The 24595-nt window shown below is 39.1% G+C and overlaps 1 protein-coding gene across 1 annotated transcript in view; it reads left to right on the top strand.

Annotated features, from left to right (window-relative positions):
* CADPS (calcium dependent secretion activator) overlaps positions 1-24595 on the top strand; it is a 445600-nt gene that overhangs the window by 105147 nt on the left and 315858 nt on the right. The window contains 1 exon segment of the mRNA XM_054695215.1: positions 12944-13276. Within this exon segment, the coding sequence (XP_054551190.1) occupies positions 12944-13276 (333 nt within the window).

The following is a 24595-nucleotide window of genomic DNA, read 5'->3' as shown; positions in this document are numbered from 1 at the left end:
CTGAAATGAAGCTATGTTTTATCCAATTACTACTATAATTCCTCAGTGACCTTAAAACAAATATAGCCCTGGAAGAGGAATAACTACCCACTCTACTGGCATTATCTGGGGAAAGCCAGATGAGGAAGAAAGAAGCAGAGGTCAGAGTGGTTATGAGGATGAATTTAGAGTACAAAGATGTGGGGTTGAATTTGAGTTCTGCTGCATGCTGGTGGTGAGAGCTCAGCAGAGCCTAAATTTCATCATTGTAATAGGACCTTCCTATTGTTATTAAGATTTAATTTATATGTATGTATCTATATAAAGTATATTCTCTTTCTCTCTCTCTCTCTCTCTCTCTCTCACACACACACACATACACAGAGAGAGCTTTACTATAAATCTTACACATGGAAAGTGCCATTGCCATCTGCTGCATAGAAATAATAGAAGAGAGTTGAAAGTTGATAGAACCAGTCTACTCTCTGTTTCAGGAGAGTGTAAGGAAGGTGCAAGGTCAAGGCAGGGGGAACAGATGTATAAAAGGGAACAAGAACTGCTGTTGCTCTGACCTACCACCATGTCCCATACTTTTTGGTGAAGAATATTTTTAAGATTTAAAGGTGCATCTTATTTTAGATATTAACATACACCTTGCCACAATAAAGGTAACATTTGTATTTTGCTATCTAGAAAGAGGTATTTTAGTGATTATCAAAATAAAACCGTCAATTATAAAAATAGACAGTGTAAAAAAAAATTAAATTAAAATGTTTAAAAAAATACCTGTAATTCCATCAGCTAAATTTTGGCATATATCTTTTGAAGTATTTTAATCTGTCCATACACATAAAGATGTGTTCTTCTGGGCCTCCCCGATGGCGCAGTGGTTGAGCGCTGGGTTGCCAAGCTGCCCGCAGCCTCTGCAGCACCGGTTCGATCCCTGGTTGCCGGGCAAGGGACCCACATGGCGTGCAGACCTCTCCTGCCGCCCACTGCTCCCCTCAGCAGTGTACTTTGTCTGTCTGCCTGTTCTGCTCTCGCTCTGGCACTGGTGAATTCTCTCGCCCTCCCGACTTCTGACTGTACCCAGTGCTTGTATAAATAAATAAATAAATCTTAAAAAAAAAAATATGTTCTTCTTTAGTTGCTTAGAATAGAAAATATGGTTTAATTAAGCTTGACAAAAACAACAGTAGTTATACCTGATGTTGTAATTGAAGGAATTAACCATGACCAAGCTTCAGAGAAGACTGAAACCCAGCAACTTCAGGTTGATTTGATTTCCACATTAAGAAATCACTGCAAAATATGGACAATCCACTTTTTTTATTAACACAGTGGTTTTCAATTTCTTTCCTACCTCTAGAAAAGCTACCTGTGACATAGTCTCATCAGTAGAATGTTTTATTACCTATGATGTTCGTAACCCAGGGTCATTCTCCTACCCCCAGCCCCACCCTTGCCAGTGGAAGTCTCTGATTAGCAATAGATCATGGAAATTTTTTCATGCTAACAGAAAGATATCTTTGTTATGGCTATATGGTATTCTCTGTAAATAACAAGTTTCATCGTTTTCTTGTAGTAGGCACTACACTAAGCAATTAGCATGCATTTACCTCATTAACTCATTATATCATGCAAGGTAGGGTTTTTACAATTCCCATTTAAAAATGAGGAAACTGAAAACTAGAAATACTAAGTAACTTGCTCAGGTTACAAAACTAGTAACTTAGAGGGCCAGGATTCAAATCCAGACCACCTGATACTATAGTTTCCTCTTCCTCCTTTATCTATGCAACATTCATTAGTAGTAACCACTTGTGTGGTTTTTAATAAAATCTTCTTTACTCCAATGTCTAGGTTTTTTCCTTGTTTATGCTGTGTAATGTGCTTTCGCAGAGCAGGAAAGGATTTGTCTTGGTTGCTTAGTCTGTCAGCAAGGAAGTGGGAGCTGGTCCAGCTTCACTGGTACATGCACAGTCATTAAAAGCTAATGTGCTAGTGTGCTTCTGAAACAACCTTGAGGTTGCTTGGCTCTTGTCATGGAGGGAAGGACTGAAGGATGAGGTCAAGTCGCTGAATTGACTGCCCTTCACCATCCTGTATTTCTTTGTTTATCTTCCATCTACCATTATGACCTGTCTAGAAGTTGGCAGAGGAGTAGGAAGGATTTATGGATGTGTCGCACAAACTGTGCCTGGGGTTGGAGTCCCTTGGGACAGCCACCAAAAAAAAACCCCAATATATCAAACACACCAGGTAGGGCTCCCAGTACAAATGAGTTAAAAAGATTGTTTTAGAGACACACAAGCACATGGTTACTCAGTGGTTACTCAGTGGCTCAGTGGCGCAGCGGTTGAGCGCTGGGTTGCGAAGCTGCCCGCGGCCTCTGCGGCGCCGGTTCGATCCCGGGCTGCTCCCCGGCCACCGGAGGAGGGTCCCGCATGGCGCGCAGACCTCTCCTGCCGCCCGCTGCTCCCCTTAGCAGTGTACTTCGGTCCTTCTGCCTGATCTGCTCCCTGCTCTGGCTCTGGTGAATTCTCTCATCCTCCCGCGCTTCTGACTGTACTCAGTGCATGTATAAACAAACAAACAAACAAATAAATAAAACATGCCTCTTAAAAAATTTAAAAAAAAAAAAAAAAAGAAGCAGAGAGAGATGATATGCTTGGAAAATTAGTTTTCTCTTGCCACATTCTTTCCCCATGCTGTCTTGACTCATTTTCACAATTCTTTGCTGTCCTCAATCTTCAGCCTCCTTTCTCTACCCCTTTGAGGTTTCACTCATCTGGCTTCATTCTGGAGCCTGGTAGTCATATCTTACCTCTAAATAGAAAGAGTCTTCCGTATTTTGAAATCCTCTCAATTTGATTGTCATTAAAGGGGATTCACTGGACTTAAATCTGTGACAGTGAAGGAAAGTGAGGTTGGCAGAGGTTAAGCGACTTTTCTAAGGTCACCACTAGTTAAATATTTGTAGACTGACAACTATGTACAAAGGAAGGGGCTCTGTAAAGCTGACTATCTGTGCAGGATCCAGGGGTCGCCAAGCAAGTTACTGAGGTCAGCTAGCACCATTATGCCAGCATATTTATTTTTTACCCCAATTATCAGGTCACATGGAAAATCCAGCCTAAAGCAATTATGTGAGAGCCAATATATTTTCCCTGCTGGTTTCCCCTTTACCTTCTTGCCCCCATCCATATGTCGTCTCATAAGTTCTCTTCTTCAATCGTGTTATTCACTCAGCATAGCACTAAGCATGTGCTAAGCACAGTAAGCACTTGAAGGAATAGGAAGAAATAGCTGTAACTCTGATTCCTGGACTTATAGACTAGCTGGAGACTCAGATATTAACCGGTCACAAAGACAAATAACAAGTGACAGCTATAGAAGAAGTTTGGGAGGAAGGGTGGAAGGAATATGGTGCTTAGTGCTTTTAACTAGGGTCTGGTCTAGGTTTGTGGGACACTGTCATGGATAGATGGGATAGAGAGCAGGGCTTCATTGTTGATTGAATATTCTTCAGTGATCTCTGTTCATTAGATCTTACAACAAAGATATAACCTCTTTGCATCCCCACCACCATTATCTCTCACCTGTACCCCTGCAAGAACCTCTCAAATGCCCTCCCTGTCTATTCTGTTGGCCCCATTTTGGTCTATTTTCTACATTAAAGCTGGAGAATGTGAAATTGATCATGCTGTGTCCAATCTTAAAACCTCCCAGTGTCCTTCAGATGAAGATCAAAACCCCTAATAGGCCTGCCTTGTTCTTGGCCGTCTGACCCTTTCCTGCCCATCTTACATAGATGATTCTCTGACTCCTCATGCCACAGCCACATGGGCTTCTTATTTTCTCAGGCATTCAGACTCTTTTTACATGGTATTCCTTTTCTTTGAAATGTTTTTACACTATCTTCTTTTCTATCCATATTTCACATATCTCAAATGAGTTTTCTCTGGGAATGCTTTCTTGACTGCATAGCAGGATAGTTTCCTGGCTGTTGGCACTCCAGAACCTTGTACTTTTCCCTTGACAACACTTGTCCCAGATTGTAATGACATTTTGTGGGATTATTTGGACGATGTCATGCAGGCCTGAGGGCTGGATCTGCATCTGTTTTGCTCACCACTGTGTCCATGGCACCTGACACAGTGACTTCCGCCTAGTGAATACCCAAAGAAAGGATGAATAAGTTCATGAAGAAAAGTACAAACATTATAGCTAGGACCCCCAAATTTTATAGTTTACCTTCCCCAGGGTACAGAAAAGAAACTGGAGAATCAGAGGAGGGCATGATTTACCCACGATCACATAGCAAGTTGGAAGCTAGGGTGCTCTAGGTCATGGTTTATAGCTCCTGCCCCAATGCTGTACTACTTACCCAGAAACTTCCTCTATTTGCCTTGAAACTCTGATGTTCTTTGCAAACTAGACCTGTAACTGAGGAATAGTATGTTAGGTAGAGAAACCATCTACATTAAGCATTATAGATTTTCAGGTGAATTTAGCTCATTAAGGCTCATAAGTCCTGAGGGTTCATTTGGAACTTTTTTCTGTAATTGATTTTTATTTTTTTTTTTTTTTTAATAAATTTTATTGTTATATTCCCCATACAATTGCAGCCCCCCCATTCTGACCCCAATCCCTCCCCTCCCACCCCCGCCCCCTAAAAGTGTCTCTGGTTCATAGTTTTTTGTTGATTTTGATTTTCACTTTCTTATAGTTACTCATTTTCCTGGTCCATTATTTAAGTTTTCTAGATTCCTGCTATGAGTGAGACCATCCGGTATTTTTCTTTTTCTTTTTGGCTTATTTCGCTCAGCATGATCCCTTCCAGCGCCATCCATGTTGCTGCAAATTGCATGTGTTTATCTTTTTTGAATGCTGAGTAATATTCCATGGTATATATGTACCACATCTTCTTGATCCAGTCATCTATTTTTGGGCATTTGGGTTGTTTCCAAAGCTTAGCTATTGTAAACAGTGCTGCTATAAACATAGGGGTGCAGGTGTTCTTTGGAATTGATGTTTCTGTGTCCTTTGGGTAAATACCTAGGAGTGGAATTGCTGGATCATATGGAAGCTCTATGTTTAGTAGGTCCAGAAATCTCCATACAGCTTTCCACAGTGGTTGGACCAGTTTGCACTCCCACCAACAGTGCAGAAGAGTTCCTTTTTCTCCACACCCTCGCCAACATTTGTTGTTGCTAGTTTTTTTAATATGTGCCATTCTCACTGGTGTGAGATGGTATCTCATGGTAGTTTTGATTTGCATTTCCCTGATGACAAGTGATGTTGAACATTTTTTCATATGCCTGTTGGCCATTTGCATTTCCTCTTCAGAGAAGTTTCTTTTAAGCTCTTCTGCCCATTTTTTGACTGGATTATTTTCTTTGTTGTTGTTGAGTCTCATCAGCTCTTTGCAGATTTTTGTGATCAGTCCTTTATCATTAGTGTTGGGTGCAAAAATGTTCTCCCAGTTGGTGGGGTTTCTCTTTGTTTTTGTTATTGTCTCTTTTGCTGTGCAGAAGCTCTTTAATTTGATGTAGTCCCAGCTGTTTATCTTTGCCTTCACTATCACTGCTTTGGGTGATGTGTCTGTAAAGATGTCTTTGATGTGCAAATCACGTAGTGTTTCGCCTATATTTCCTTCTATATATTTTATGGTTTCAGGTCTTATGTCTAGTTCTTTAATCCATTTTGAGTTGATTTTTGTGTATGGTGTGAGGTGGTGGTCAAGCTTCATTCTTTTGCATGTAGCGACCCAGTTTTCCCAGCACCATTTATTGAACAAACTTTCTTTGCTCCAATGCATATTCTTTGCTCCTTTGTCAAAGATTAGTTGACCATAAATCTGTGGGTTTATTTCTGGATTTTCTATTCGATTCCATTGGTCTGTATGTCTGTTCTTGTTCCAATACCATGCAGTTTTGATGATTATGGCTTTGTAGTATAGTTTGAAGTCTGGGAGTCTGATGCCTCCATTCCCTTCTTTTTTTTTCAGGAGAGCTTTGGCTATTCGGGGTTTTTGGTGATTCCATATGAATTTCATCAATAATTGTTCTATTTCTTTGAAGAATGCCATTGAGATTTTGATTGGAATAGCATTGAATCTGTATATTGCTTTTGGTAGGATGGCCATTTTAATAATGTTTATTCTTCCAATCCATGAGCAGGGGACGTCTCTCCATTTCTTTGTGTCTTCTATTTCTTTTAACAGTGTTTTATAGTTTTCTTTGTATAGGTCCTTTACCTCTTTTGTTAGATTTATTCCCAAATATTTGATTTTTTTTGTTTCAATAACAAAAGGGATGGTCTTTTTGATTTCTTCTTCTTCAGATTTATTGTTTGTGTATAGGAAGGCTACTGACTTTTGCGTGTTGATTTTGTATCCTGCCACTTTACTGAACTGATTGATGAGTTGAATTAGCTTTTCTGTGGAGTTTTTGGGGTTCTCTATGTATAATATCATATCGTCTGCAAATAGTGATAGTTTGACTTCTTCTTTTCCTATTTGGATTCCTTGGATGTCTTTCTCTTGTCTTATTGCCCTGGCTAGGACTTCCAGTATTATATTGAAAAGCAATGGTGAGAGTGGACATCCTTGTCTTGTTCCAGATCTTAATGGAATTGCTTTCAGCTTTTCACCATTGAGAATGATACTGGCTGTTGGCTTGTCATAGATGGCCTTTATGATGTTGAGGTATGTTCCTTGTATCCCCAGAATTTCAAGGGCTTTTATCATGAATGGGTGTTGCACTTTGTCGAAAGCTTTCTCCGCATCTATTGATATTATCATATGGTTTTTATATTTCTTTTTGTTGATGTGTTGGATAACGTTGATTGATTTTCGGATGTTAAACCATCCTTGTGCCCCTGGAATGAATCCAACTTGGTCGTGGTGAATTATCTTATGGATACATTGTTGGATTCTGATAGCTAAAATTTTATTGAGGATTTTTGCATCAGTGTTCATTAGGGAGATTGGCCTGTAGTTTTCCTTTTTTGTGTCGTCCTTGTTCGGTTTTGGTATTAGTGTAATGTTGGCTTCATAAAACGTGTTTGGTATTGTCCCTTCCTTCTCAATTTTTTGGAAGAGTTTGTGAAGGATAGGCACTAATTCGTCTCTGAATGTTTGGTAGAATTCATTTGTAAATCCATCAGGTCCTGGGCTTTTGTTTTTGGGGAGGTTTTTGATTACCATTTCAATTTCGCTGCTTGTAATTGGTCTGTTTAGGTGTTCTATTTCTTCTTTATCTAGCTTTGGGTGATTGTAGAGTTGTAGGAATTTGTCCATCTCCTCTAGATTGTTAAACTTGTTTCCATATAACTGTTCATAGTAGTTACTGATTATTCTTTTGATTTCTGCTGTGTCCGTTGTGATTTCTCCTCTTTCATTGATGATCCTGTTTATTTGTGCTTTCTCCCTTTTTTCCTTTGTGAGCCTGGCTAGGGGTTTGTCTATTTTATTGATTTTTTCAAAAAACCAGCTCTTGGTTTCATTGATCTTTTGGATTGTTTTTTTAGTTTCAATTTCATTTATTTCTGCTTTGGTTTTTATTATTTCTTTTCTTCTACTGGTTTTGGGGTTTTTTTGTTGTTCTTTTTCTAGATCTTTGAGCTTCGAGATGAGGTTGTTTCTTTGCGTTCTTTCTTGTTTCTTGATGTGAGCTTCTATTGCTATATATTTTCCTCTTATTACTGCTTTTGCTGCATCCCATACATTTAGGATATTAGTGTCCTCCTTGTCGTTCAATTCAAAAAATTTTTTAATTTCTTCTTTGATCTCCTCATTAGTCCAATGGTCTTCCAGTAGTGTGGTTTTTAATCTCCATGAGGTAGGAAAGTTCCTTGCCTTCTTTTTATGGTTTATTTCTAGTTTGATGCCTTCATGGTCAGAAAAGATGGTTGATATGATTTCAATCTTGGTGTATCTGTTGATGTTTGTCTTGTGCCCCAGTATGTGATCGATCCTGGAGAATGATCCGTGTGCGCTTGAGAAAAATGTGTACTCCGTTTTTTTGGGGTTTAGTGTTCTATAGATGTCTGTTAAGCCTAATTGCTCTAGGTCCTTATTTAGAGCTTTGGTTTCTTTACTTATTTTTTGTCTTGTTGATCTATCCATTGTTGATAGTGGTGTGTTGAAGTCTCCCACTACGTATGTGTTTTCTCTGATGTCTGTTTTCAGAGAGGACAACAGTTGTCTGATATATTTTGGTGCTCCTTCATTTGGTGAGTATATGTTAATGAGTGTTATTTCTTCTTGAAGTATTGTCCCCTTGATCATAATGTAGTGACCATTGGGGTCTCTTTTTATCTTTTTGAGTTTGAAATCTGTTTTATCTGATATAAGTATAGCTGTTCCTGCTTTCTTTTTTGGTCCATTTGCTTGTAGGATTGTTTTCCATCCTTTAACTTTGAGCCTATTTTTATCTTTTGTAGCTAAATGTGTTTCCTGGAGACAGCAAAAGGTTGGGTTTTGTTTCTTAATCCAGGCTGCCACTCTGTGTCTTTTTATTGAAGAGTTTAGTCCATTTACATTTAGAGTTAATATTGATATGTTAACATCTGTATTTGCCATTGTGTTTGTCTTTCCTTTGATTTTATTTATTTATTCTTTTAATAACTTTTTTTTTTTTTTTGGCCTTCTTTCATTGTTATTCGTCCCTCTGAGGTTCTGGCTTTAGGACTCCTTGTAGTATTTTTTGGAGTGGGGGTTTAGTTGCAATGAAATTCCAGAGTTTCTGTTTGTCTGGGAAGGTCCATATTCTTTCTTCAAAGAGTAAGGAGAGCTTTGCGGGATAGAGTATTCTTGGTTGGCATCTGTTTTCTTGGAGTCTGTTGACTATGTCCCTCCACTCTCTCCTTGCCCGTAGTGTTTCTTCAGAGAAGTCTGATGTCAGCCTGATTGGTTTTCCTTTGAATGTTATCTGTTTCTTCCCTCTTGCCAGCTTCATTATTTTTTCCTTGTCCTGGATTCTTGGGAGCTTTACTATTATGTGTCTTGCTGTATTTTTCCTTTCGTCGTGGAAGTTTGGTGTTCTTCTTGCTTCTTGTATATCAATTTTCAGCTCCTTCTTCACATTTGGGAAGTTCTCTTCAATTATCTCTTTGAATATTTTCTCTGTTCCTACATCTCTCTCCTCTCCTTCTGGTATTCCTATAACTCTTATATTTCCTTTCCTCATGGAGTCAGATAGTTCCCGAAGTCTTTCTTCGTTCTTTTTCCTTCGTACTTCTCTTTCCTTTTCTGTTTTGGTTCTTTTTATTTCTGTGTCTTCAAGATTACTTATTCGTTCTTCCATTTCATCTATTCTGCTTTCATTGCTTTTCCCAGAATTCTTTAGTTCTTCCATTAATTCTTTGATCTCCTGCATTTCTTTTACTTCCCTCTTTAGGGACTCAATTTCTTTCTTCTGACCATTGTTTTCCCTCTCTAGGGACTCAATTGCATTCTTCTGATCGTTGATTATTTTTCCCTTATCATTGTTTTCCTTTATGACTTCTGTCAGTTTTTTAATCACGGCAATTTTAAATTCTCTTTCTGGAAGGCTCAGAAATTCTTCCAAGTTATTGTCTTTGCAATCTGGGGGCTGGCTTTCTTTTTGTGGTGTGCTTTTTCTCTGGAGAGTTGCTAGGTTGCGTGTGGTTCTTCTCCTCCCTACTGTCTGTTTTCTAATTTGCCGTATGCGTTGGGCCACTGTGTTGTTGGGACTGGCCGGCATCTTGGGTGGGCTTCTCTGTTCCCCTCTGGTTCTTCCAGGAGTCATCTGTCAGTTTCAAGCAGCCTTTAATGGAGAAAGGTCCCTGTTCTAAAATGCCGATGTGGGGACACACTCCCCTGTGCGCCTGGTCTGCCCCGGCGGTGGGTTCCTGCTCCCCTCTGGGCTTGGACTGCAGGCCAGAGGGGGTCTGGCGTGGGCGAACTTCCCCCGCTCACCTCTGGCTCCTGAGGAAGCCTTCTGCAGGTAGTCTTTACTGAAGAAATGTCCCTGTTCTAAAATGGTGATGTGGGACACACTCCCTGCGCGTCTGGTCTCAGGCACACTCTTCTGCACGCCTGGTCTGCCCCCGCTGTGGGTGCTCGCTCTCCCTGTGGGCTCAGACTACTTGTTCGGAAGGAGCCAGGTGTGGGCTAACTCCCCAGCTGGCCACTAGCTCCTTCAGTAGCCTGTGCTGGGGTCAAGTCGCTAGGTGGCGCCAGAGATCTCTCCTGGAGCCCTTGGGGAGCTGATTTTCCACCCCGTGGGACAGGGAGCAGAGCGGGGATGGTAGGGTACACCTCAACGGCTTTGGGGTGCTGTGTCTGCCTTGTGCCCCACCGTCGTGGGGAACCCACGCCCCTAATTTCGTGCCCCGGGTCTCAGTTCCAAAGCCCTCAGTTCCAGGACGCGGGCTGTAGCCCAGATCAGTGGCGCGGGAATGGCGCCTTTTGAATCCCGCTCCCCTGCCTGGGCGCCTTGTTCCTGCTCACTCAGGGAGGGCCTCCGCCGTCTCCCCGCAAGCCTAGGTCGCAGGCGTGGGGACCTGGGCAGCTGCGATCCGGTCTGGATCCGCGCCACTTTCTGCGCAAGCTTACCGGGCGGCCGGGGCTGTGTGCTGGTGCTGGTCTCCTCCTGGGGGGCGGGGCTCTCTTTAATGGCACCTGGAGCTCACCTCCGTGGCGGATCCTGCAGGGTTCGCCTCAGCTCCCGTTCACGGGGTGTGGTGGCTGCAATAGTTCCTTTCCACTCACAGTCCCGCTTGCTGTGTCCATTTTTCTTGTTGGCCGTTTTGGTTTGTTGTTTCCTCCTCTCTGCCGGTCGGAGAGTGCCGCCTCTGTGGGCGGGGGAGGGGAGCAGGGTTCTGCGCTTCCCTCCCTTCTCGTCCTCTTTTATGGCTACTTTCTTCTTCGGGCAGTTTGCTGGAGTCGTCCGTTTATCTTCCGTGTCCCAGTTCTCACTGGGACCTGCCGCTTTTCCTCCCTATTAACTTTTTTTAATGGGAGATCTTACTCGCAGCGTCTCCTCGCCGCCATGTTGCTCCGCCTCTGTAATTGATTTTTAAATGAACTCTAAGGTCTCAACTGTGTACCAATTCCCAGGCACAGGGGAGCGGCAGGGCCTCTAGCCTGTGAAGCAAACCTCAGCCTTCTTTCTTCCTAAATTAGTTCATTAAGTTGACAATAAATGGAGGCCACCTTTCTAACATCTTTCCTCCCTGAGGAAGGCTTTGTGGTGAAGTGGGAGGCAGTGAGATGCCCCCCCAGGTAATCCTGTCTGATGGTCAATAAGGACATGTCCTGAAATCTGACAGGACGTGAATATTTGTTCTGCCTCTGAAAGAATATTTATGTACTTTCTGAAGTGTGACCAGGACACAACTCAAAAGTGTCAGGTGTTTCCTCTCTGTGAATATTAAGCAGCAGTTTTACCACCTTGTATTACATCCCAGAACCATGTAGCTGATGTGAGCTTGCAAATGGTGGGCACTGAAGCAAAAGTAAAATGTTCTTAATGAATGATTTTCTCTCAGGACCCAGGCAAGCACCAGAGAAACAACCAAGGGCTCTCTACCAGGCAGGTTAGACCCACAGGGAATGAAGGAGCCCAGGTGAAGTCACAGGACCATACATTTACAGTCAACTAAATTGAGTTACCAAGTAGAAGTTCCTTTCCCTCTCTGAAGCCTTGGTTTCACAGAATGGACTAAATATAATGCCGACCATCTTTGTTCATTTTCAAAGTGCCAGACTCTATATGAGGGATGGATGATATTGTGGGGAACAAGACACACATTGTCTCTGCCCACGTGGAGTTTACATTACAGCAAGGGAGACATATATTAAATACATACAGATTTCCTCCACCATCCAAAAGTAGAGCAGTTCCTCTGGAATATTTAATAAGCTGAAATGGCATAATGCAAGGAAGAAATTACCATTAATTTATATGGAAAGATTTTTGAGCATTCCCGGACCCAAAAGTAGCCTACCCAGTCATACCAAATAACTCAGAAGACTTAAAATAACAATGATATAAGAAAATTAATTAAAATAATAACATTAATATATAGTAAGCAGGAATAATATCATATAAATATGGCTTATCTAAAGTAGTTCCCAGGGAAGAAGTTTAGTAGGTAGAGACATTCTTGATGCTTGGGGTGTCTCTGCCTCTAGTATGGCTGCTGTAAAAACCAATGCTTTGTGCTACTTTCTTCTCTTACTATATTTTATCATAAAAGTGAGAAACCTCTTCGGAATTCTTTTAGTTAGCAGAAACAGGTAAGACAAGTAATAATTAGGCCTTTTATAAAAAATGAAGTATCATAACTTAAACTTTCAAAAGGCATGGGATACCAACATTTACCTGATCCTTATTCAGTTCCACTTGAGGATATTGAGAGGATAGCATGAGATATTAATGGTGGTTAATGTTTAAGTGCTATGTGGCTGTTATCATGGCAGGTGCCTTACACTGAGTGATAGTAATCACTACAACAGTAACCCATTTGGCATAAATATGGGCCACTATTTTAAGTACTTTTCACATATTAAGTTACGCAATCTTCTTTTTGAAATATTTGTGATGTATAGACTATTGTCCTCATTTTAAAGATGAGAAAACTGAGGTACTGAAAGATTAAGTCACTGAAAGAAACACAGCTACTAAATGGCAGAGGAACTCCTTAGGTTGTCTGGGCTCAGTTTGTATACTGTTCACCTATGCTGCCTCATTTAGTCCTGCAGCAAACTGTAAGTACTATTGTTTTTCTCCTTTTCCAGATTTGGACACAAAAGCAGAAATATGTGGTTAAAATCTCTGCTTTTGCACAGCTAGGAGGTTACAGAGCAGAATGTAAACACACGGGCCTCAGATTCTAGTGAGTAGGGTCAGTCTAGCCCACAGCCCCAGGTAACTCATACCTCCAGGGCCAATTTCCTAATGTCTTCCCCATCCCTGTTCTTGCTCAGGTGTTCCTTAAGAGTGACCGTGTGGCCCGCATGGTACAGAGTGGAGGCTGCTCTGCCAATGATTCTCGGGAGGTCTTCAAGAAGCACATTGAGAAGAGGGTGCGCAGCCTGCCTGAGATTGATGGCCTCAGCAAGGAGACTGTGCTAAGCTCCTGGATGGCCAAGTTTGATGCCATCTACCGAGGGGAAGAGGACCCCAGGAAGCAGCAAGCCCGAATGACAGCCAGTGCGGCATCTGAGCTGATTCTGAGCAAAGAGCAGCTCTATGAAATGTTCCAGAATATTTTGGGGATCAAGAAGTTTGAACATCAACTCCTATACAATGCTTGCCAGGTAAGATGCCTATTATGTGGCCCAGAGCTGTGAGTACACAGAGCCATATTATGACCTCTGTGTGCCCTGCAGCACTGTTGCTTCATGGGCTATTTCTTGATTTTAAAAAAATTATATTTTATAACTGCATAGATAAAATTTGAATGTATTATAGGTTGGAATATATTCATGTTATCTTCTGATTTTAAAGGACATTAAAACATTTTTTATGGGCCTTTGAAAGTCTCATGGACCCTAAGCATTATGCTTATTGTGTCAAAATGAGTACATCAGCCCTGTGTTGAAAGTGCTAAAAGATCAAAATAGTGATTTTCTAATTAATTAACTTGAAAAAGAATAAAAATAGTTAAAATTTTAAAAATTTTTCTAAAAATTGTTTTGGTTTTAAAATTGTTGGTGCTTACCAATTGAGGGGCTTGTTCTTCTTTACTTAGGGAGATAGCTAGACTTAATACCTGGTCATCATTAAAATAGAATGTTACCAGGAGGTCTGAATCTATTATACCCATGTATTAGTCACATGAATATTCATGTGGTTCTGAAGGAGTTAACTGAGGCTCGACTTTGACCCATCCCAAAGTGAGCCTATATTTTCACTGGATCTGGGGTTGGAGAATGAGTTACTCTAGATCTTCATTTCCTGCCTAATCTTTCCATTATATCCATTCATTCAACAGATATTGAATGCCTGCTTTATAGTCTCCAAATTTTAGTGTCACTTGGGAGCATTTTTTAAATAGATGTTAGAACCTCCAACCTTAGCAGTTCTGCTCCTCATTCTCAGGGTAGTACCCAGAAATCTGCATTTTGAAGCAGATTCTGCCTTTCTGGTAATTTTGCTGCTCTCCCCCATCTAAGAACCTTTAGCAAGACTCAGCTGTGTCCTAGTTCGAATGGACCAATTCTGCCCCCAAGGTAGGTAAAATGAAGTTTAAACAGAGACACTATAGTGTATTTGCTAAGTTTCCTTTCTCAGAATCACAGACCTATGTAAATCTTAATATGAACCCTAGCTACCTTGATTGACTTGTGGATTTAGTGACCTCCCCAAAAATGAGCTTAGGATGAAGGAGTTAATGTATATAAAGCCTAGAGCAGCATGGGGTACTTTATAAATATATCATATTCTACTAGAAGAGGCACAATCAATAGACAGTATCCAAACAGTTCCACAGATTTTAACATGAGGACTACCGGATTTTGTTGGTTCTTTTCTTTTTGCCTCTGTGTTTCCTCCCTTGGTTGAAGGTACCAACATCTCTTACCTCGATGACTACAATACCTACCCAACTGGTAATCCTACTACACAATGCTAGAGAGGTCTTTTCATGACATAATTGGATTGTGCCTAAAACCTTCCAGTGGCATCACCTCACCCTTAGAATGACATCCCAGCCTTTCACTAAGACTTCAGTCCGTATATCAGTCTTCTCTGTTCTTGCCACTTTCCCCACATGTTTAACTTACTGGCCTTCTGTACATTTCACCAATATATCACATTGATTCTGAATCTTTGCATATGCCATTCTCTTGATTTAGAATGTTCTTTGCCAAGACCTTTGCATGACTGGCACACCTTAAGTTTCAGTTTCTCCAAAAAGTCTTCCAAAGCCACCTCATCTGAAGTTCTTCCTTGCCTCATATCTCGCCGTCTCTTATTATTCCATCCCCCATTATATTTTCATCACAATCTTTATGACTGTTTTTCATTTCTTGTTCATTTATTTTATGTTTATAATCTACCTTACCCTCCCTACCCATCCTTCACCAGAATACCATCTTCTTGAGTATAACATTCATCCCTGCCATATTTACTAGTATTCCCAGTACATGATACATTTCTTGCCATATAGTGGGTACTCAGTAGTATGTATTGAATTGATAAATGTGTGATGGCAGATTATTTTAACGGGTAGATGAGGGCTTGTTGTCAGTCATTATCTCAAACTCAGAACTCGCTGGATGTTTTAATAGTAGGAATCTGTTCAGTATTTTACATTATATTCATTACATTCAAAAACACTCCTTGACATACTGCTTTCTTCTCAGCCAACTTCAATTCAAAACACAGAGTAACCTCTATTGCAACAACTTATACTACATATTTTTTGTTCTTTATCAGCATCAACATCAGTTGACTGAATCCATTCAATGCTATTTCTGATCTCAGTGTTTTTGAACTTGTTAAATAGGGTTAAGTGGTGAGACCATATTTTACTCTTTTTTCCTAGAAAACAATTAATTCAACCCTCTTTTTAATATCTTTTTCATGAGTTTGAAAAAAATACAATATCCTCTTTCAAAGAGTAATGATTGTCCCCTTAGTTAAAAGAAATAGGGAAGATATGTAAAGTATTTCTTGGAAGAAGGATACTCTATACTCATGCCTAAGTCTAGTAATTGCTTCAGAAGTTCATATCAGTAGAAATCAGAACATAGAACATATACTGATAATTCAAAGGAAAATACAAACTCTGACTGTGTTATTATCTTTGTATGTTCCATGTTGTTAGTAATCTGAGTTACATAAGTATATTGGCAAACAATAAAGTATCTTTCTATTTTAAAAGAAAGATACTATCGGTAAAATAATACATCAAAAATGTTATAGGAATGGATGTTTTCAAGACTCACTGTTGAAATAATTTATTACTTTAACCTTTCCATAATCTGTTAATTTGCAACAGAACATCTTTTCAATGGGTAAATCTTTTGACCTAGCTTCTCTACCTCTAGCTACTTGTTATAAGTAACTATAGTCAGGGATGTGACAAAACATCATGTCCAAATATGTTCATGTAGCATTTTACATGTCAGTGAAAAAATGGAAGCAACCTTAATTCCCAACAGCAGATTAAATATAGATTTTGTTTTACCTATAGGAAAAAAACACACTTCAGCCAATAAAATAGTTGTTGAAGAAGAAAGCTTAAGATATGGGAAAATGTTCATTAGGTATTTTAAATAGAAAATCAGTCTACGAAATAGAGAATAAAGGCATAATACCATTTTATAGGAAAAGTACTGCATGGGCAAAACCTAAAATGTTAACTGTGCTTATATCTAGGAGGTTGCTTTATGCTTGATTTTTATGCTTTTCATTTGTGCTTTTCTTTGCTTCTAAATTTCCTGCTCTAAGTAGATAGTTATTTTGTAAATATAAACAAATATCAACAAAGAAAACATGGGATAAGAAAAAAACTTACTTCTGCATTTTTTCTAGACTTTAGTCACTAACATACTGCTGTCTTCATGATTATTTGCCATTTCCGAGTAACACCTATGTATTTACTTACTATTTCTAAATAAACCAAACCCCAACTCGCTTTTTAAATCCATTTTTAGTTTACTGTGAAATAGCAATTTGGATTTACTTATTTATGAAAAAATAACGTGTGTACAATTAATAATAGCCAAGTTGTGGAAACAGCCTAAATGACCAAATACAGATGAATGGATCAGGAAGATGTGGTATATATGCAAAGTGGAATACTACTCGCTATCAAGAACAGTTAACTCTTGCCATTTGTGGCTACATGAATGGACCTGGAAGGTGTTATATTGAGTAACATAAATCAGAAGGAGAAAGACGAATACCAGATGGGGTCACTTATATGTGGAATAGAAAGAGAACAAAGAAATAAAGCCAAACTAAGAACTAACCCTAGAAAACTGACTATAAAACTGAGCTACTAGAGGAGGGAGGAAAGGGATAAGGATGAGAGCAAGGCAGAGAGGGAGCAAGGCAGAGGGGGGAGATCCTATAACTTCTACTATACAAACAACAATGTAAACCAAAGTTATTACAATAAAAAGTTACCTGATTAAATCACTATTTCTTTAAAAAATAATAATATACATTAAAGCCAAACATAGCCATTAAGGTGGAAATTCTTTATCTCTCTGTTGTCTGATATCTCTCATGACCAGTGATGTGACAGGCACAGCTGGGAGACCAGTGCCCTGACGTACTGAGCGTGGTGGAAAAGAACTGTCTGACGCCCACCCTGAGATTAGTCCCAGGCTGACCAGAGCATCTTTCTGACCAAGTCTGTGCTGCTTTGCCCTATAGTCAGCTTTCAGAAATTATAGATATGCTCATTTACTTTCTCATAGCTTACCCTCAGTGCCACAGAACACTACCATCTCATAGGAGCAAAGCTGCAGAAGTGAAAATCATGCTGCTCTCATTCTCACCCTGCTTGAACTCTTTCTTGTTTTGCTTTGTATTTTCTTGACCTTCTCTTCATGAGAAAGAGCAATTCCTGGATTCTTTCAAAGCCAGAAACACACATAATATTTTCTTATGCATATTGCATCCTGGGGGAAGTTGTAATCTGATTCTGCTTTCTGAAGGTTCCTATGATCTCTTTTTATGAGGTTCTGCCAGTAACTTTAGTTTTCATCTCAAACAAGATATGAAGTTTATCAAAAAGTGATTATATCAGTTGTCTGTTATAACATGAATTGTGTCTACATTTTTAAAGAAAAGGAATGAGGTTTAACAAGATGTCTTCATATTTGCACATAGAATTTTCATCATCTATTCTGTTTGAGAATGCATGGGTCTGTTTCATAGAAGAGTTTGCTCATACTGAATGTAATAAGCTCTGTAAAATAATCAGAAACTTATTACCAAATTGGTGGTGGTATTATTTTCCTAGACTCTTGTGCGGAAGCAGTCAATTATGTAGCTATTGGAGCATTGGCTCCAACAAAGTAGGATAACCTCTTTGAGAATAGGTTATATCCCCTTAGAAATAAGGCTAAGACAGACTTGCTTTCTATCTTCATAGAATGCAAAGATAATGATGACAGTGATGTTGTGGTATTTAAAAAGTTTTAAAAATGCAAAGCACCATTCCCCTTCTTTCCCTTTAGTGGCCTCCAGATCTGGAGTTGAACTGATCTCTTCAACCAAGTGTCTGATACTTCCTGTCCCTCTGCTTAATTTTATGAGTTATCCTTTATTGCCTCCTTCTAAAAGGTGGGGACACTTTCCCTTGGAACACACCCCTGAAATATGTTTTAGAGGGAGGTCAGTCTATGTCTTCCTATAGCTTTAAATGCAATTTTTTTTTTTTTTATGGGAGCAACCTAGCTAAATTTCCAAAGGGGACATGAATGCATATGAACTAAAGGAACAGAGGGGTTTTCAAATGTTTCAGTTCTGCTCTTTGAGAATTGTATTTCTAGTTGTGCTGTTACTGATTGTACCGGAAGTTACTAAAAAGTCATGACTGTAACCTTCTCCTTAGCCATCATCTGTACCAAATGGGCAGCAGGGATAACATGCATACTACAAATAATAGGAGATGTCAATATTCTCTTCACTTATCTTCTTTGAAGATATGCTCTGGAACACTTGACTAGAGACACACAGAATATAATTGCCTAATGTATAATAAACACCTTTTCATTGTCAATATTGAATTCCCAGTCATTACTGAACTACTAATTTTGCTAACATTAAATTTCCTTTCCTCCAATCCATCATCAGTATGGCCCTTGATGGGGTATAGTGCTATCTTCCTTGGACCTAATTAGCATTTGGTGGCTTCTCAGATAGAAACCTCAAATTATTAGGCTTTCAGCTATGATCTAGGTTACTAGGTAGTATTCATAATTCATTACTGAGTCTTTTTTTTTAAAAGATTTTTATTTGTTTATGCATACAAGAGCTGGGGCACAGGCCAGAGATGTGGAGGGGGAAGGGGGGGTTGAGAAGGCAGGTGAGAGGATCCACCAAAGCCAGACTGGGGAATAGAACAGGCAGACTGACTGAAATATACTGTTGAAGGGAGCAGTGGGTGAGACAGGAAAGGTCTGCTGCACCATGTGGGTTCTCCCTGGCCGGACTGGGGATGGAACTCATGCTGCAGAGGCTGCGGATTGCTTCATAGTGCGGTTTGCTTCATAGTGCGGTGCTTAACCCCATGCGCCACTAGGGAGGCCCCCTCATTACTGAGTATTTAATCTCCATGTGAATACATTAACTTTGTCCAAATTCAGAAGTTTCCAGTAGATATGCTGGTTGAGGATTTGTTTCTGTATAAGGCCCTATTTCTTAATCATGTTTTTTAGCCCTCTAACATCAGTACAATTCTTTGTACACAATTGTCTTCAACAAATATCTACTGTAGAAATGTTTGAAAATCTGAGGGTAGATGGCAATGACAGTCTAATATTAAATAATTATTTAGCAACATCCTGTGATTCTTCATGTATTCATTCAACAGATGTTTTGAGTACCTGCTATGCACTAGGCACCCCATATCAGATGCTAGGGATTAAAGTCTAAACTTTACTGTGCAATCTGGATCTTGACAGTCTCCCTCCTTGCTCACTACAACACACCTCCCAATGATTTTATTTTTGTCCTACTTAGAGTGTTACATTTGTTTTCTTTATATAGCAGTATAACAGATGACCAAAAATTTAGTAACTTAAGATAATACTCATTTATTATATCAGTTTTTATAGGTCAGAATCCATGCATAACTTAGCTAGGTTCTCTTTTGAGACATTCAAAAACTGGAATTAAGGGTTTGACTGGGCAGTGTTCTAATCTGGAGGCTCCAAAAGTATAAGGCCCACTTCCAAAATGCCTCATGTTACTGGCACAACTCATAGCCTTGTAGCTGTCGAACTGAAGTACTTTAAAGTCAGCAATAGAGAAAGGAAGTCTCTGGTGCTTAAGTCTCCAATTTCTGGACCCACTTTTTAAAATATCACCTGATTAAGTCCATCCCACCTAGGATAATTTCCTTTTTCTATTAATTTGAAGTCAACTAATTTTATTACATATGCAACATCACATTACTCTTGTCATAAACTATGTTTATAAAGAAGTTACATGTTCTACCCACATTCAAGGGGGAGAGACTACAGTAGGGTGTCTATTGTGTGTGCTTCTAGGGTTTCTGCTACGAATGTTCTTCCCCTACCCCAATGTTCTTCATGTGGTTGGGTCCTTCAAGTATCAATTTAAATAGAGCCTCTTTAGAGCATTTCTCCTTCACCATTCTGCCGAAATAGGCTTCTTTTTGTTTGTTTCTGGTGCTTATGACCACCACAGAGCAATGTAATCTGAAACTATTTTTCATGGTTACTCTGTTATTCTTTGTTTCCTATTCTAGACTTTCCCTTTAAGAGCAAGGACTATATCTATTGTATTCACCTTGCAACAGAACAAACATACAACCAACACTTAGCACAATGCTTGCCACAAAATAGATTGTTCAACTATGGACTATGGCCTCCTGGTGCTTAAACAGCCACATTCCACAAAGATGTGTGCTTAGTTGTTTGTTTATTCTGGTTATAAATGCATCAGTGGAACAGGAAAGTCAGTCTGAGACCTGAATCATTGGTGTTACTTCAACTATATTGTGTGCATATCCCCTGAGGTTCACAGTATGTCTCCAGGCATGACTTTGTTCATGCTCAGCTTGCCTCTCCTATCGCAGGGTTAAAAGAAGAGGTACAGGTATGTGTCTTTTGAAAGTCACATACTACTTCTACCAGTCATAACATTTTTTGATGGGCTGCTGGTTTTAAGTAGCTTTCCTTGCCAAATGTACTTTAATTTCAGCATTCTTGGGATGTGGAAAGAAATCAAGATGCTTATACCACATGGGCATGTTCTTCTCTGCAAGCAGGGACAAAATTAGAGGGCATTAAAAATCTGAATGGGGCAGGACCGGAGAACAATATGTAATTTCCCAGAGCAACAACTTTCTGATGACCCCATCATGATATTTCTCACTTCTCTATCAGTTCTTCCTAGAACACATGGCCAGCTATTTCTATCTGACTACATCTGCTATTACTGGGACTAACTACCACAGAAAGTTGAAATTGGGAAACAGTAGGTATCCTGCATCTGAGAATCAGGGAATTGGCTATTTTCTGTGCAGACTTCAGAACTGCTACAGACATTTTGCCAGTCTCTTCCTTTTGTTGCCAAAACAAAATCATAAGTATGCTCTTTTATTCGAAGTCTTTTCATAAGCATCAAATCACAAAATTGTAATCAGAGGTGTTAAAGAGGTGTACTTTCAGAAAAAGACATGCAGAAATAGGACATTCTACTTTTACCACCTTTCCCCAAATGATGGAGGCTATTATAAACCATATAACATAGTTATGCAAGTAGAGTTATTTTACAAACTTCCTGACTTATTTCAACAACCCAGACTCTCCACAATAATGATTTGAATTTACCTATTTCTTCCAACATGCAGTCTTCTTGCTTCTTGAAGGATTCACACCTACAATTAGAAGAAGCTTGGATAATGGGATGGAATGCAGTGATTAAATTTTATTGTTAACCCTTTCAAGAAAGCATGCATAAAATATACTAGGTGTTTTTTGTTTATTTTTTTTCCTTCCAGCTAGTGAATGATTCTACATCAATTTTTCATGGTAGACTCTTAGGGGAAGCCTCAGTATCAATGTTCTGACCCCCAGTTTGAATAGCAATAATGCCTACCAGAAGCATTTACTAAGTGCCAGGCACTAAGCCTTGTACTTTACATATATTATCATATCTAATCCTTATAATAAGCCATAAAGTAGACAATTCTATCCACATTTTAATAAGGAATGAGAGAGAGAGAGAGAGAGAGAGAGAATTTTCTCAAGTTTCATTTGCATCAAAGTCAGGATTTTAACTAAAGGGTACATGACTCCAAAATAAGCTCTTTAACTCGATGGCTGAAAATAGTGATGGGTTTCATTCATATAGAAGGTTTTGGAGCATAAAGTTTATTGAGTCTGCTCAATAGGCATCTATATGTTTTACTAAATCATTTAGGAGCTTATTTTTATATACCCTGTTTTTTCCTCCCTAAAATTTGTTGAAAAAGGTCAGCTGAAGACTGTACATTGACTAATTATGATTCAGTGGAGACTGGTAGGGTTATTGTTTGCTTCATTTAAGTTCTGCCTTATCAATACAAGTGCTTCCTGACTTTTTTTTTAATTAAAGCTCTAAAATGGTTAACGATAGGAACTGTTCTTCTTTCTTGTCCTCCTTGCTTGTGTATGTTCTAGCCAATTGGTTGTCTTGATCAAGTGGTTACTTTGTGTTTCACAGCACAGCACCTTATGGTAGGGTCCAGAAACCCCAAAAGTTTGCTCTTTGAAAAAACAACCATAAAAGCACATATGAAAAATCATATCACACTGATTTTAAGTGAAAAATTAAAGCAAGGGTTGGTGATTAAGTTTTTGTGGGTCCTGCAGTCTTTTGGAGCAGCTGCTTAATTATGTCATTTATTGAAAGTGGCCTTAGGCAATATGGAAAGGATTGGTCATGACTGTGTTCCAGTAAAATTTTATTTATCAAATAGGCAACTAGTGGCTTTTACACAAGGGATGCAGTTTATCATCCTCTGGGTTAAGTCATTACCACATCATAACAGAAAGAATTTTTACTTTCTAAATAGCAGGTTATGGATATAATCTGTTACCATTTCTACCCAAAGGTTTTGTTTAAAACTTTGTCCATCTATTCTGTAATTGAAGGTAATGGTTGTTTAGAAATGTTGGCATTTAAGACAATCTTTACATACCACAGAAACCCAATATGTGCTATCAGAGTCTTAATATTTGACTCATGACAGTCTTTTCCTTTTTACTTCTGAATAGTTGGTTTTATAAAATAAAAGTATATTTTGATAAAGAAAAAATTCACTATCTAATTGACCTGACCACTGCAAATCCTAGACTACTCACTTAGCTTCCTAAGCATTAGTGTAAAAAAGATCTGTAAAATGGGAATAATAACAGACTCTCCTTTATTGTATGAATTGTGAGGCCATGGTAAAGTAATGAGCAAATAACTTTGTACCATGCTTGGCATAATGTATTTTAAAATGTATTTAGCATATTTTTTTAAGTTAGATGATCATTATCAGTTATTGTTGCCACTATTTGAGCCAAGATTTGGTTCATGATGAGGGTTTTACCAAGGGGTTGATCTTTATAGAATTTTACAGCTAACCTTCAGCATATGTGTAATTATTACATGAGTCTACTAGAAATTAATTGAACACTAGTGGTTGACCAGTGAACTGTATAGTTACAGAGATTTGGGTTTGCATTCCAGCTCTGCAATTTACTGTTTTTTCTTGAACCAGTTTGTTAACCACTCTGGGCCTCTCTTTTTCAGTATATAAAAGGAGAATATGATAGTACCCACCTAATAATCAGGTGTTTTGTGCTATTTTTGCTAGTCATCATTAATTAATTGATTTCCTGTATCTTGGGAAAGTCTGTTTTGATGAATAATAATGTTTAGGTTTGGACTGGTTCTCTTGAATCAGTTGTAGAAATCAAATAGCTAATCAATTCATGGTAGGAAAAAATCTGAAGAGGTGTAACACCAGGTTCTTGTCATCAAGAAGCAGACAGTGGGCCTCCCCTGGTGGTGCAGTGGTTGAGCGCTGGGCTGCAAAGCTGCCCGCAGCCTCTGCGGTGCCAGTTCGATCCCCAGCTACCGGCGAGGGTCCCACATGGTGCGCAGACCTCTCCTGCCGTGCCTGCTGCTCCCCTCAGCAGTGTATTTCCTCGGTCTGCCTGTTCTGTTCCCCGCTTTGGCTCTTATAAATTCTCTCACCCTCCCATGCTTCTGACAGTACCCAGAGCTTGTATAAAATAAATAAATCTTAAAAAAAAAAAGAAGCAGACAGTGTGTTTTAAAGGAACAAAACTATCATGTAAGCAAAATCCATCCACAATATAAAGTGTATATGTAACACAGGCAATTCTAATGCATAGGGGCAGAATGATATGTTAGAGATACTGTGTTAAATATAGATACATCTGGATATGAATCCAGGCTTAGCTACTTCTTATCTGTAACCTTTAACAAGTTCATTAACTTCTCTATAAAACAAGGATATTAATAGCAACTGCAGGAGAAGAGTAATAAGAGTCAATGATATGATATAGATCTGGTAAACAATTGACTGGTTTGGCAATGGGGGTAGTGGAAGTGGTGGCACAGTGATGTTAGCTTCAATAAGGAGGACTCTGAAAATTTCAGATATCAATGGGATTTATTGATTGGTCAGTAGTACTCCATAGAGGTACTGTTTGAGCTTTGTTTAAATGATAAACATTTTAAGCTGAATGAAAATAAAGAAACTGAGATGTGATTAAATAATTGGTCCCAATTCTTCACTTACCTGTATTAAAATTAAATACCTGCTATGCTATGGTTCATTGACTTGAGGCCTAGCCATCACATTGGTTTTGTCAGTGGGCTATTTTTAAAAGCCTAATGCTTTTAAAGCATTTTTATGCTTACAC

The sequence above is a fragment of the Talpa occidentalis genome, unplaced genomic scaffold (assembly GCF_014898055.3).
Source record: "Talpa occidentalis isolate TD23 unplaced genomic scaffold, MPIMG_talOcc4v2.1 talOcc4.10, whole genome shotgun sequence".
Lineage (NCBI taxonomy): Eukaryota > Metazoa > Chordata > Mammalia > Eulipotyphla > Talpidae > Talpa > Talpa occidentalis.
The sequence above is the reverse complement of the archived record's forward strand: the minus strand, read 5'-3'. Positions and strand labels throughout refer to the sequence as shown.